The 14,789-nt window shown below is 42.2% G+C and overlaps 1 protein-coding gene across 1 annotated transcript in view; it reads left to right on the plus strand.

Annotated features, from left to right (window-relative positions):
- Positions 1-4,035: 4,035 nt before the first annotated feature.
- Positions 4,036-14,789, plus strand: part of PIP4P2 (phosphatidylinositol-4,5-bisphosphate 4-phosphatase 2) — a 59,018-nt gene continuing 48,264 nt past the window's right edge. Inside the window, exon 1 of the mRNA XM_047089006.1 lies at positions 4,036-4,282. Within this exon, the coding sequence (XP_046944962.1) occupies positions 4,177-4,282 (106 nt within the window). The 5' untranslated portion in view covers positions 4,036-4,176. The remainder of the gene's footprint in view (positions 4,283-14,789) is intronic.

A 14,789-nucleotide genomic window follows, 5' to 3' on the forward strand; every position in this document is an offset into this window, starting at 1 on the left:
CTCACTGCTTTTCTTATATCAAATACTGTTTTAGCTGTGATGGGTCATTATACAGTGACCTCCCTGCATTCATGCCCCTCTGCATGTGACACTGCCACACTTCCCATCAAGAGACTGAATTTATCCCTCTGCTCGCTTGAATGCGGGCTGGCCTTATGACTTGCTCTGACCAGTAAAGAGTGGTAGAAACAAGCTTGTACCTGTTCCAAAACTGGGACCCATGAGGCCTTGGCAGCATCTGCCTCTGCCCTGTGGGAGCGCTATTCTGAGAGTGAGTTCAACAAAGGTGCCCAGGATGAAAGCGAGTTTGGAGAGCGAGGATCAGCCAATCCAGCTTTCTCAGCTGAGTGCAGTCACCAGCGCAACCACCAGGTGAATGCACCTTTCTGAAAAATAACGCATTGTTATTTCAGTCTCTAAGTTTTAGGATGCTGGATTCTTCCAAAGCAATAATAGGTTAACCAGACAAAGTGGGATGGACCGGAAGTACAAAGTAATAGATTAATTCAACAGGAATGAGTAGCTAAAGTACAAAGCAATAGATAAATGTAAGAGAAATTAGTATTGTTCCAACAAAACCCAAAGCACATGTCAGTCTTCAGGCCAGGCAGCGGGTGAATGCTGGAAGGGGCAGAGACGAGACTGTCGGTGAAAGCTAGAAAAGCAGGGAGGAGATTGCTCCTGGAGACCAGAGGGCAGAAAGTAGACCAATTAACTCTTGTCTGTGGTACCTTGTAAGGTAGTAAACATACCTAATGAACTCGTTGATCTCACTAATGTCATTTCCATGTAGAACACAGAAAGTAACAATTAGCTTCCTTTAGCTCTCTTTGATGGGAGGTGGCATTTTCTATCGCTGCCAAAAAAAATTACAACAAACTCAACAGCTCAAACAGCATACATGTATCATTTTACAGTTCTGTTGAAATCCAGAGGCAGTAAAAATTAAAACCAGATGAGTAAAATAGTATTTAGCTAGAGTTTATTGTGCACAAAAGAATAGCTCATGAACTAGGTCTTCAAATCCAACACTGAGATGAAGCTTAGAGGCAGGATGTCATAGGATGGCTTATAAAGTGAAAATGAGGAAGTTGTTTAATCTTTACAATGACTGACGATCATAATAGGGGTTGATCATGAAGAGAGGCCTCTGAGCCTCTAACTTTCTTTGGACAGGAAGCAGGAGGCAGGCTGAGGGAGATACAAGAATATGGTAGAAGTGACATTATTTGAGACACAGAGCCTAGATCTGGAAAAGGTGCCATAGCTTCCACAGTCACCCTCTCACCCCTCAAATACTGCTGAGACTACCAGGTATATGAAGAAGCCTGGAATGACGGACTTTGAAGAGCTGAAGAGAGACAACCCGCCCCCACCCCCCACCCCCATCCAAGCTGCCTCAGTTGAGCTAGCCCCTAGCCAATCTGCCAGATGAATGCAGCTTCCTGAATACAAGCCCAGGCAAGACCAATAGAATAACCACACAACTACCTATAGAGTCATGAAAAATAACAAATCATGTTGTTTTAAACCACTGGATTTGGGTATGGTAGGTTGCTCAGTAGTAGGTAACTAAAATTGTAGTGTAAGTAGCTTCAGTAAGTAGTAAGATACAGCTTTTACTAGCTCACACATTATCTGTTTATATTGTATTTGTATCTCAAAAGACACATTACCTCATTTCCTGAGTAGAGATGGAAAAATATTATCATCATAAAATGCCTTGGATTGATAAGAATTATTTAATGTTTATTGAGTAACCATAAACTATAGTATTATTTTTAAACTAGAATGAAGTGATACTCACCTAATAAAAGTGTTTTGTTTGTTTGTTTTTGTTTACTTCTTATGAAACTTCGCATTGCTGCAAATATACTCTTGGTTTACCCTCTACCTTGTATAGTGTGAGAAGAGTGATTTCCACTAGCTGTGTCACCCTCTAATGAATTCTGAAATAGATAAAGCAGCCATATAAAGAAGGAAAGAAGGAAAGAAGGAAAGAAAGAAAGAAGGAAAGAAGGAAAGAAGGAAAGAAAGAAAGAAAGAAAGAAAGAAAGAAAGAAAGAAAGAAAGAAACCTTTTTACCTGGACAATAAAGGGACCCTAGTTGAAGAGATAATAATGGAACAGTAAAAACGGTGGTCAGATGGCAATGCTGTCATCTTCATCAAAAAAATCACAAGATGCTCCATGTTTTTTCCGCTAACAATTTGCTTTAGTAAGATTCTGGCACTGTGGAGGATTTACTCATACATTCGTTTGCTTATTTATTTGGCAAATATTTATCAAGTGCTTCTTAATGAACCAGGCATTGTGTTAGATACTGGAGATACAAGAGTTAATGAGACAGTTATGGTTTGACTCACAAAGTCAGTGGGGAGTAAGGGGGAGGTGGGTAATAGAAACGTAAATACACTGTTACAATCCAGTGTGATAGGCCCCAGGACAGGACGCTAGAGTAATAGGATTTTGTTGATTCTTCTTAAAAGTTTCTTTAACTCAATAGCTTCTTTCACTGCACCATAAAACAAAAACAAAAACAAAAACAAACCAAAAAGCCTGCCATTCATTTTTGTAAAATGTTCATTTTTGCAGGGAGCGCTACATCTTGACCTCTCACTTTTCAGGTTTCTGGAGATCTATAAACGCCCTTGGATTATATAGTATGGGGATCCTTATATTGTGTTGGGTCCTGATACTACTGACCCATAAAAGATGCTGCATAATAGAAAGCATTATTCTTTGATTTTCCCTTAGGATTTCCAGCTGATGCCTAAATGGATTTTTTGGAAGAAAGAGTATCTTCAGAGAGCAAAATGAAGACCCTTCTTAATGTAACATGAGAAGCAGTTTCAAATTTCTAAAGCCAGCTTTTCCTCCTGACCCTTTAAATCTACAGCTGGGACTACCAGCCTCATTTTTTATTTTTCAACTGTGTTCCCACACAGACATCTGGAGGATAAAGACCATTGCCCCGTGTATTCACCTTTGTAGACCCAGGAAGCACATAATATATGTTTGTTGAATGGCTCCAAGAATTACTGCAGAAAAATTATCTTTTGATAATTTCCTATTGCGTTTCTGTCTGGCATACCCAAAACGTTGATTTTTAAGCCACTTTAGCCAACCACCAAAATAGGAGAAGAAAAAAACAAGAAAGCATGCCGGTAACTATGCCTAGCTTTTTTTTTTTTTTTTCTTACTCTTTTACATGTGAAAGATCATTCTAAAACGCTAGCTCAAGAAAAGTAGTTTTTAATTGCTTTACATCATTCATAAGCTTCATTAATGTATAAGGTGTCAGGGACAATATGGTCCAAAAACAAAACTATGAGGGCAACGTATTTTGTCAAATTAAACTTGTAAAAGCCAGCACACTATGCATCATTTCAGTAAGATACCGTTAGGAGAGTGCCAAACAGATACGAGAAAACAAGGACAAGCAAGGAATGGCACCACTCCTGCAGAAATTTACTTCGTCCTAGACAACAGATACTGAAAAGTGATTTTCCAACAAAAGCAGCAGCAGCCCTCAAGAAGGAATTGATAACCCTAGGAGTAAGCTTTCTTCCCTTAACTGCTGCAAAGTTGGACGGCACAGAATCCCTCCTCCTCCCCCCGCCCCCGCCCCCATCTTGGAGCTGAACTTGAGATCCGTGTTTGCTGTAGTTTTTCCGCAGTCAAGGCCTTTTCTCTTACCCCCTTTCAGGTTGCTCTTTACCCTTCTTCCTCTTCTTAGCTAAGGAAACCTAAAGTACAAAGAGAGAAGAGTTGCAGCCCCTTTCTCTCGCCTCCCCCGCCCGCCCCTCTTTCCGTGGCTCCGCACCTTCCCTTCCCCGCCTTCCGGGGGCAGCCCTACTGTGTTCCCTGGCTCCCGCTCCTCCCCTTCTCCACTCCTCCCCTCCGCCCCTCTCCCGGGCTCCTTCATTCTCGCTCCCCTCCCCTCCCCCAGACTGGCTTCCCGGCGCGCTTCCCTTCCCCCGCCTCGGTCCCGCACCCTCCCCTCCCCCCGCCTCCTGCCTTGTGACACAGCCCGGGTCCTCCCGGAGGCGGCGGCAGCAGCAGCGGCAGCGGCAGCAGCAGCAGCAGCAGCAGCGGCCGCGGCAGTAGCCACCACCTCCGCGGGCGCCGCAGCCCCCGGCTCAGCCTCCCCCCGGCCCCGCCGCCGCCGCAGTCATGGCTGCTGACGGGGTGGACGAACGCTCGCCGCTGCTGTCAGCATCCCACTCGGGGAATGTCACTCCCACGGCCCCGCCGTACTTACAGGAAAGCAGCCCCAGAGGTAAGGCCAGCATAGACCTTTCTACTTCGTAAGGAAAAGCCTAGAATGTGAAAGACCAGGGAGCTGTAGCTCCGAGGAGGAGGCGAGCCTCTCACTTGGGCTGGGAGAGAGGGATGCTGACTGTGCCTTCCCAAGCCCGAACCTGCTTGGCTGGGAGCTTCCCCGCAGGGCTTTTGGTGGGGTGGGGTGGGGTGTGAGCGTGAGTGAGTGTGTGTGTGTGTGTGTGTGTGTGCGCGCGCGCGTGTGTGTATTTCACCGCTTCTCACCCGCTGGGTGTGTGTGGGGAGTGTGTGGTGTGTGTGTGTGTGTGTGTGGCGCGCGTCCGTCCGCGCGTGTGTGTGTGTGTGTGTGTGTGTGTGTGTGTGTGTATTTCACCACTTCTTGCCCAGGGGTACAGGATGTGACATGAATTTCCCAAGCTGGGCTTTACTGTTTTAGAACAGCCCCTAAGTGCAGCTGGAGGAGGTGCAAATCTTTCACAATCATTCACAAATCCTTTCAGGTTGCTGAGAAACCCCTAGTACTGCTCACCTTGGGATCTGTCCTTGAAAGGGCTTAGCTTGAAAAATGTGCATCTCCTCCTGTTCCCCCACCAGTGCTCTGTTCAATCAGGGAATTGTCTCCCCAAAAGGAATAGAATTAATCAATATTCTTAATATGTTTGAAATTCCTGCCCTTCCCTGTTACTCTTAGTAAGGAGTATGTGTTAGCTTTAATGGTGAATGATGAAGAACAGAAAGGAAGATGTACTATTTTTTTATGCATGTCTGGGTGAGATTGAAATGAACTTACTTCTAAAAGTAACCCAAGTTAATCCTGCATGTATTTCTATTTATTTACTGCTCAAGATGGAATCAGAAACAATTTGATAGCGGTGGGATCTGAAGAAAGAAGTGTGTGTGTGGGGGGAGGTGTTTAGCAAACTATTCAAAGATCTTTGTTCTAAGCCTTGTAGTCGAGTTCTATAGTAGAAAGAAGGTGGAGTCAGGACTTATAGAAAATGGAAGACAAGACTTTAAAAACCCACTTAGAGTAATGAATGGTCAAATATGGCACTTGCCAACGTAGCTTAAGTGCATCTCTCTTTTTGGCTGAATTTGAGAGGAGTTTAAAAACCCTAGGAGGAGACAGATGTTAATGCCTTTGAAAATATGGGCAGATCATGTTTCTTGTAACACAACTTTTTCTAAGTTCAAGTCTGGAATTGGAGCGGTTGTGGAGCAGGTTCAACTTGTTTAGTGTTTAAAATTTCCACTTAATGAATTACAACAATCTAGATCTTAATCTGCACTTAACAAGAAGCAGGACAGAGGAAAAAGATGTTCAGCTGTGAATAATTCAGTGTGATCAATGAGTTAAGAAATAAGGTGCAAAATGGAGCAGAGACTCACCTACAGAAAAGCCACAAGTCACGTTTGTAGGTCCATGTTAAACTTGCATCAGAGGATACCAGTTGGGGGAATTTCCTTTAATGCACAAATTTGATATTAATATTTTACTCTTAACCTAAATTGGGTGGTCTAGAAGAAGTTTAACCACCTATAAATGAATGTTTCATCAAGTCACCCCTTGAGGCAAAACATTTGCAATTTATTAAAAGACAAACTTTGGAGTTAAGCAACTGTCCTATGACAGATTTTCATGCCCTCTATCTTGCATCTTTGTTTTTGTATTTTTAGCCACAGTGGCGAAATTATTCCACAAAAATAGTCATACTCATGGACCTGCTTGTAGAATTCTGTATCATTTGCCATGTATTTGTTTAATCTGATAAAACCCCTCACATTACAGAAGAAGTTGCAAAGTCCAGTTCAGCCACTGAGAAAAAGAAGTTTCATTCCAGATAACTTAATAACCGAAGAAATTCAATGTATTAAAGAACGAAATTCAACTGAGTAAATTTGAAAGATCTTATTGGCTTGGGGCGCCTGGGTGGCTCAGTCAGTTAAGCATCCGACTTAGGCTCAGGTCATGATCTCACCGTTGGAGAGTTCCAGTTTGAGCCCTGAATGGGGCGCTGTGCTGACAGTGGGGAGCCTGGGATCCTGCTTCAGATTCTGTGTCTCCCTCTCTTTCTCCGCCCCTCCCTGCTCATACTTTCTCTCTCTCTCAAAAATAAATAAAGGTTAAAAAAATTGAAGACCTTACTGGCTTTATTTAATGATTCATGACTCGAGCAGCATCCCACCTAGCAGACAGAAGGGAGCTTCCAAAAGCTGTACAAAATGAAAGACTTCTATAGGCGGAAGGGAGTGGGAACAAGGAAATTATACTGCCAAAAAGTGGAATGGTTGTGGGAAGACCACTTTCCTTTATGGGATGGCAGGGGTCTATCAGGCAGAGGACCTCACTCGTGCTGATCAGGTAGTTCCTGATTCACTTTAAGATTCCATTTCTGGAAGAGGTCAAAAGTGTAATTAAGTCTCAGTTTGGTGATATGGAGCTGAGCTTAAGTGACTCCATTTTGAGCCTGTTGACTTGTTTTTAACAATTGATTTAGCTAAAAGCTGTTTCTGCCTTATGGTAGAATATAATTTTTTTTTCTATACCTGGTGGATAAGAAAGATTAGATAATTAGAAACACTAATTTCATGTGGCATAATACCTAGGAAGCAAGAAACATGAGAAGTGAGAACGTTTTATGTGTTGGCATTTTTTGTCAGAATATCTTTTCTTAACTAACAAATAAGCATCTTCATATATATTTTGAGTAATACACAAGATCTGATTCTAGAACACCAGTGCTATTTACCCATTCAGTGATTCACTGGGCAGCATGATGTGCTAGAGACTACTCTAGGTCAACAAGACTGACCAAACCCATCCCCTCTTGGAGCCCATGTTGAAGTGGGCAGAAATAATAAATAAACACAATGGCGAATTATTTGTATTGTAGGAAACACTCTGTTGCTAGACCAGATCTTTTCAGTCTTGAAAGTGGTTGACAAGAATTAGAGTTGAAGGTTGGGATTCAAAATAGAATAGAATGTACTTTTTGATAACGAACTTTGTTTTATGATACCATTCATAATTATGCACTTTTTTAAAAAATAGTTAAGAGCCGTAACTCGTGATTATTTTCTCTAACCGAATCCTTTGCTGTTTGTGTTACCATCTAAGAACAGGAATGTTAGCTCTCACTCCAAGATGAAGTATTCCGTTTTAAGTTGAAAGTTGGTGAAGTGTTTATTTATAGACAGGTTATTGATAATGTAGTGGGAAGCAGTTAGTATTCTGTGTCTGGTTTTAGCGCAGTGAGAATCAGGTCTGGTCTGTGTAATAATCCACCTGGGTTTCTAAGTGGAATGCTTCTAGTGGTCTTTTACCATCAGTATCGGATTCCTGCACAGAGGAGAGGAGCACCTCTCCGGTGATTAGAATACTCCATTTGGTACATGTGTCAGCTTTTGTTAAGGCATAGACATTAAAAGCAAAGACAGGTTTAGGCTCATTTGAAAAAAAATATTGGAAGAAATACCACAAAACTTACATAATTTGACTATATTTAATTGATTTCTTTATACATCTGCTATTTTTATAAGTAGGATATAGCAAGAGAATATGACCTTTATATTTATAGATGAGACTCTGTGAAAAATGGTTTATATTTGGGATTGCCTAATTATCCATGCATTGAATAGGGAATGTGCTTATCTACTTCACTATAATTTTAAAGGAATTGTTATAAGAGACAGTTCATTTACTTAGTTTATTTCTGTCATTCATTCAGCAAATAAATATTTGAGTACTAGCTAAGTTCTGTGATAGGATGGGAAAAACAGATATGGCCCCTCTTCCAGTCTAGTGGGGGATATTGAGACATCAATTACATAGTCATTTGAACAAATTCAAAGTGTAGTGGGGATAAGGACAGTGCCTGAAATTTATCCAGTGCAATGAAATTATATAATAAAAAGACTTAACCTGGTTAGGAAGACAGGGAAGGCTTTCCTGAGACTTTATTGAGACTTTGGTCTCCAAGTTGAGCGTGGGGAAAGGGGGATTGGAAACACATTCTAGACTAAGAAAACATTCTGTTACAAAAGCCTTCAGGAGGATGGAGTATGATGAGTACAAGGAACTGGAAGAAGGCTTGTGTGGCTAATGTGGAAGCTAACAGGGAATACACTGCAAAATGGGATTGGAGAAGTGGGTATGGTTAATGTTCTCCAAAGACCCTTCTCGCCCTCCAAAGAGCTATGCTTTTTGATATTCAAGTCCTTGGATAGTTCCTCTCCTCCTTGAATCTGGACTGACCATGTGGTTCAATTTTGATGTATAGGATAAAGTAGAAGAGAACTGAATGACTTCAGAGACAAGGTCACAAGAGGTCTTGCAGCTTTTGCCTTGGTCTCTTATAAAACGTACCCTGAAGAAAGTAACTTGTCTTGTAAGAATTTGAATACACTGAGACTGCCATGCTTTAAGGAACCCCTGACTACACATGTGGGGAGACTACATGGGGAGAGGGATGCTTGACCAGCCCTCAGACATGTGAGTGAAGAAGCCATCTTGGATGCCCAGCCCAGTTGAGCCTTCAGATGACTCCAACTCAAGCCAAATTCTTATTGTAGCTGTATGATAGATTCTAGATGATTACCATCCAGCTCAAGCTGAACAATCCACAGAATCATGAAAGGTAGTATTAAACTGTTGTTTTAAACCACTAAGTTTTGGGGTGATTTGTTTTGCAGCAACAGACAGCCAGAGCAATTAAGTATTGCTCAGTCCATGCAGGCTAGTATTGGTCATGTTGAGAAATTTTGCCTTCAACGAAGGGATGATCTGGTTACATCTTTATTATTATTATTATTATTATTATTATTATTACTATTACATATTTATCATCATCATCATCATCATCATGATTATTTAAATGGAAATACAATTGACACACAACGTGACATTCATTTTAGGTGTAGAACACAGTGACTGGGATGTATGTTATGCTGTGCTCACCACAAGTATAGCTACCGTCTGTCAGTATACAACTCTCTTACAGTACCATTGACTATATTCTCTATGATGTGCCTTTTATCCATGGGACTTATTCATTTAATAATTGGAAATCTGTATCTTCCACTCCACGTTCTCCAATTTGCCCAACCTCCAACCCTCCTACCCCCTCCTACCTCCTCCCTCTGACCACCATCAGTGTGTTCTCTGTATTTATGGATCTGTTTTTGCTATTTGTTTGTTTTGTTTTTTAGATTCCATACATATGTGAGGTATTTGTCTTTCTCTGTGTTTTTTTTTAAGTTTTTTTAAAAAACTGATTGAGAGAGAGATAACTGGGAAGGGGCAGAGAGAGGGGAATAAAGAGAATCCCAAGCCGGCTCCACACTGTTAGCACAGAGCCCTACGTGGGGTTCGATCCCATGAACCGTGAGATCATGACCGGAACTGAAATCAAGAGTCAGATGCTTAACTGACCGAACCACCCAGGCACCCCTGTCTTTTTATTTTTAAGTAGGCTCTGCACCCAGTGCAGAGCCCAATGTGGGGCTCAAACTCATACTCACAACCCTGTGATAAAGACTTGAGTTGAGATCAAGAGCTGGACGCTTAACTGACTGAGCTATCCGGGTGCCCCTGTCTTTCTCTGTCGTATTTTACTTAGCATAATACCTTTTGGTCTATTCATCTTGTCATAAATGGCAGCATCTTGTTCTTTTTTATGGCAGAGTAATATTCCTGTGTGTGTGTGTGTGTGTGTGTGTGTGTGTGTGTGTGTGTATACACACACACATTGCATCTTCTTTATCCATTCCTGTGTTGATGGACTCTTAGGTTGCTTCTACATCTTGGCTATCATAAATAATGCTGCAGTATACATAGGGGTGCATATATCTTTTTCAATTGGTGTTTTTGTTTTCTTGGGGTAAATACTCAGTAGTGAAATACTGGATCATATGCCATTTCTATTTTTAATTTTTTGAGAAGCCTTCATACTGTTTTCTACAGTGGACGCACCAGTTTGCATTCTCACCAACAGTGTAATGAAGAACGTTCCTTTTTTCTCCACATCCTCGCCAACACTGTTGTTTCTTGTGTTATTGATTTTAGCCATTCTGACAGGTGTGAGATGATATCTCATTGTAGTTTTGATTTGCATTTCTCTAATGCCTAGTGATGTTGAGCAGCTTTTCATGGTTTGGTTGGCCATCTGTATGTCTTCTTTGGAGAAATCTCTATTCTATTTTTATTATTTTTAAATCACTCTATTTCTAGAGTAGAAAATGAGTGACAGTGGAGCGAGAGTCAATGAGGATCCATGGCTTGAGTGGCCACTGAAATGATTCAGGCAGATCAGTTATGCTGTGATGATAGCTTGGACTCGGGTGGTGGAGGTGGAGACAAGATGATGTTAAGGAAGTAAATTAAAGACAACTTGATGGTAGATTGGCTGAGAGGGTGAGAAGGAGGTGGCAAGAATATCTCCCAGAGTTCTGGTGTCCACAGCCTGGTGTGATTGCCTACACTGAGAGATCCCCAGAAGAGCATCAGTTTTTGGGAAACACAGGTCATGAGCTTACTTTTAGACATGATACGTTTAAGATGGTTTCAAATATCCAAGAAGAGATGTCAGATAGATAGGCAATTGGATCTACAGGTGTAGAGCTGAGAAATGAGGCCTGGGTTAAAAAACACAAAATTGTGTTATTTGTGTATTGGTGACAGCCAAGTACATGGATGTTGATTCAGAATTTCCCGAGGCCCCACCAGTGTGCCATGCAATGTGCTGAGATAGAACATACGTGTGTTAAGATATTGGTTATCATCAGTCCTTGGAACAGCAGAAGGCTTTAGGCCAGAGGCCTCCATCTCTGAGTACCTATAAAAATATTGTCGTGTTGTCTGTGTACCAAAATGCACAAAAGTTTGGGAGACTATCTATGAGACCACTTAGGGAGAAAAAAAAACAAAGTAAAAAGAGGAGAGAGCCTAGGGTAAAGCTTTGAGATACTCCGACATTCAATGACTAGTTAGAGGAAGATGAACCTCCGAGAAGACTGATAAGTAGCTTCCAGGCAGGTAGGAGGAAAACCCAAAGACTCTCATATCACAGAATCAAGGAGAAGAGAACACTTCAAGAAAGGAGTAGTCGAACATGTCCAAAGCTGCAAGAAAGAACAAATAGATAAGGGCTAAAAATGTCTTTTGAACTTAGTGTCATGGAGGTCATTAGTAACCTCAGTGATAATTGTTTATACGTGTTTATATTCAAGTCCTTTTTAAAGAATTGAAAAATTATTCATTTCCACCTGATCTAATATTCTAATGTACATTTATTTTAATTGTAAGATCCCTTCAAGGTGACTTAACTTCAGGGAAGAGGCCAATTCTTTATTCTGAAACACACATAGATTTCGTATGAAATGTAAGTAGACGTTGTCATTTCCTTTTCGCCTTTGTTTCACTTTTTAAAAACGTGTACATTTGAAATTGCTTGAGGAAATGTTTTCAGTGACTAGAAAATAAATTCACTTCTGGTTCAAGAGATAAGTTATTTACTATGTAACCCCTGCATTCCTCACTTAGAAATTGTATAGTAAGTAAGGTATGTTTTTAGTGGTCTTCTGTCCTCTACCTGCAGAAATCTGAAGTTAGAAATGGTGCCTCAGTTTAAAGTGGGGCAAAGTCTTATTTCACTTAGAACTATGTTCTGTTCCAGCCTAGAGTTTTATTGAGTGTCTGAGTTCAGGCTGCTATCACAGAATACCATACACTGGGTGGCTGAAACACCACATTTCTTTCTCACAGTTCTGGAGGTTGGGAGGTCCAAGATCCAAGTGCATCTGGTGAGAGCTGAGAGTGTCTTCAGGTTGCAGAGTGCTGACTTCTTGTATCCTCCTCACATGATGGAAAGAGTGCACGAGAACTCACTCTCCGCTTCCTTTCGTAACAGCGCTAGCCTCATGCATGAGGGTTTCGCCGTTATGGCCTAATTACCTCCCAAAGGCCCCACCTCCTAATACCATCACACTGGGGGTGAGAGATTCAACACGAATTTTGAGGGGGCGTAAACACTCAGTCCGGTGCGCTGAATTAGAGTTCTCGAGTATATGTGGGCAGTCTGTTACATTTCTGAACCTCCTCGCATCCTTGCGGAGTTTGGGGTTGGCTGTGGATTGGCAGGAGAAGGTGAGGCAGACCCGGAGACCCGCACCATACGCGTGACCCACTGTAAGGTTAGCGGCTGGACCACACACCCCGTGAAGGCCTCCCCGGGGGTGTGCACCGGCTGTGCTATGGAGCAAGTAGGGTCTTGCTGAAGCTGATTTTGTGATAGGCTAAAACTAACGCCACCTATAGGAGGACGATTTCAGACTGGTTCTTGGATCACAAGCTGCTTCGCTGAGGCCACATCCTTATGAAGGGAAAATGGAGCCCAAATGTCGGTGAAGTGTATCTGCTTCCAGTTTTCCAGTATTGCTGCAAGCCCATTTCTTATTACAGTCCTTTCCCACCGTTTGGCAGGCATCCGTCTCCATGATTCTTTTATTCTATTTTATAATGCCCACACTTCCTCCTGGCTCTAGCCAACATCTTTAGTACATTAATCAAGATGTGTTTCATTCAGTCAGTCATCCTTTCAAATATTTGAGTGCCTATTGTACTGTTCCAGATGCCTGGGAGCTTATGTTCCAGTGAGAGATACATACAGTGAGCACTATAATTTCAGAGAGTGAAGAAAATAAAGCAGGGTATGAGGATGGAGAGTTAACTGCATGGGGAGTGTCTCTGATTGCTTCAGGAAAGATACCTCAGACATGACAGTTGTTCAGAGACCTGAAAAATTAGTTGAAATCAACCATTAGAAGACAGGGAGAAGTGTGCAAGTTGAAACATGCTGTTTGCAAACAAGGAGGGCGGTGGGTTACAGCGTGGTGTCTAAGGGGAAGTGTGGCAGAAGGGATTAGGGGACTGGACCAGGGAAGACAAGGAGGGTTTGTAGGTCACCGTCAGAGATATGGTTGCATTCCGAGGGTAATGGCAAACCGTGGAGGGGTTGGAGCAAAGGAGAAACGTGAAATGCTTTACTTTTTAAGAAAATCGGGGCATCTCAGTGGCTGTCAGTTGAGCATCCGACTTTGGCTCAGGTCATGATCTTGTATTTCATGAGGTCAAGCCCCACGTCGGGCTTGCTGCTGTCAGCACGGAGCCCTCTTTGGATCCTCTGTCCCTATCTCTCTCTGCCCCTCCCCCACTCACACTCTGTGTCAAAAATAAACATCAAAAAAAGAAAGAGAATCATCGTGGTTGGGATGTGGGGAGTGGATTACTGGGGGGAAAATAAGAAGACACTGAATAAGACATGGCACTAATCAGGAGGCTGTTCATGTGGGCTAGGTAAGAGGTCTGAACCAGGGTGGAGGTGACGGAAGGAAGCAGTGAGACGTGGTTGGATTCAGGGCATATTTAAGCATAGAGCAGCAGGACTTGCCAATGGACTGAGTCAGTGGAAGGAAAGGAATCACAAATCTCCAAAAATGACCCAAGCAACTAGGAAACTCTGCTTTTATCTAAGGTGGACAAACAGGAGAAGAAGTTGTGTTATGTGGGGGCGGGGGAAGGACAGTGGAAATCAATATTCTGTTTTATTTTATTTTATATTTTAAAAATGTTTATTTTGAGAGAGAGAGGGAGCGAGTGTACACACACAAGTGGGGGAGGGGCAGAGAGAGAGAGAGGAAGAGAGAATCCGAAGCAGGCTCCAAGCTTTCAGCGCAGAGCCCTATGGCAGAACCCAAGGCGGGGCTCGATTCTATGACCATGAGATCGTGACCTGGGCCAAAATCAAGAATCTGATGCTCCACTGACTGAGCCCCCTGGGTACCCCTCAATACTCTGTTTTAGAAGCATTGAGTTTGAAATACCTTCACTCCTCACTCAGTTGGGGGTGTCGAGTAGGCAGTGGATGAGCAAGTCTGGGATATGAGGACACATCAGGGCTAGAGAGTAAATTTCATTCAGCAATTATTTATCATCTGTATGATAACACATCACTGTGGTGAGAGGTGATGCTGTGAATTTCCCATTCATTTCCAAGGACTTTGCATATGGTTTTCAGGAATGTCAAATGTTTAGGGTATAACATTGTTAAAATCTTGAAAGATTGGCAGATGGATACAGATGTTAGCCAGACAAATACAGATGTTAGAGAGGCGAGTTAGCCAGATGGATGTTCATTAACTATCTTTGAGGGCAATAAGCAACTATCTGGGAAGTGATCCAAATGGGGAAAAGCAGACAACATTGGATATAGTTTTGTGCTCAGCTGTTTTGTGTTTCAGTTTTGTAAGGATGAGGAGATGTTGTATACACTGGGAGGGATATCCCTCTAATAGCTCTTAAAAGGGAATACATTCTTCCTGTTGTTTTCTGTTCTTCTGAGAGGACTTCTCTACTTTTGGGGGTGGGGGGAATGTATTAGCGTTTGTGTTGCTTTGGCACTTTTCCGGATTCTTTCCTTTTCCCGATTGCTGTTGTAAAGTGAATTTTT

This window comes from Lynx rufus, unplaced genomic scaffold, assembly GCF_022079265.1.
Source record: "Lynx rufus isolate CCGP_SWC_20201006 ecotype Redwood Valley unplaced genomic scaffold, mLynRuf1.p SCAF_26, whole genome shotgun sequence".
Lineage (NCBI taxonomy): Eukaryota > Metazoa > Chordata > Mammalia > Carnivora > Felidae > Lynx > Lynx rufus.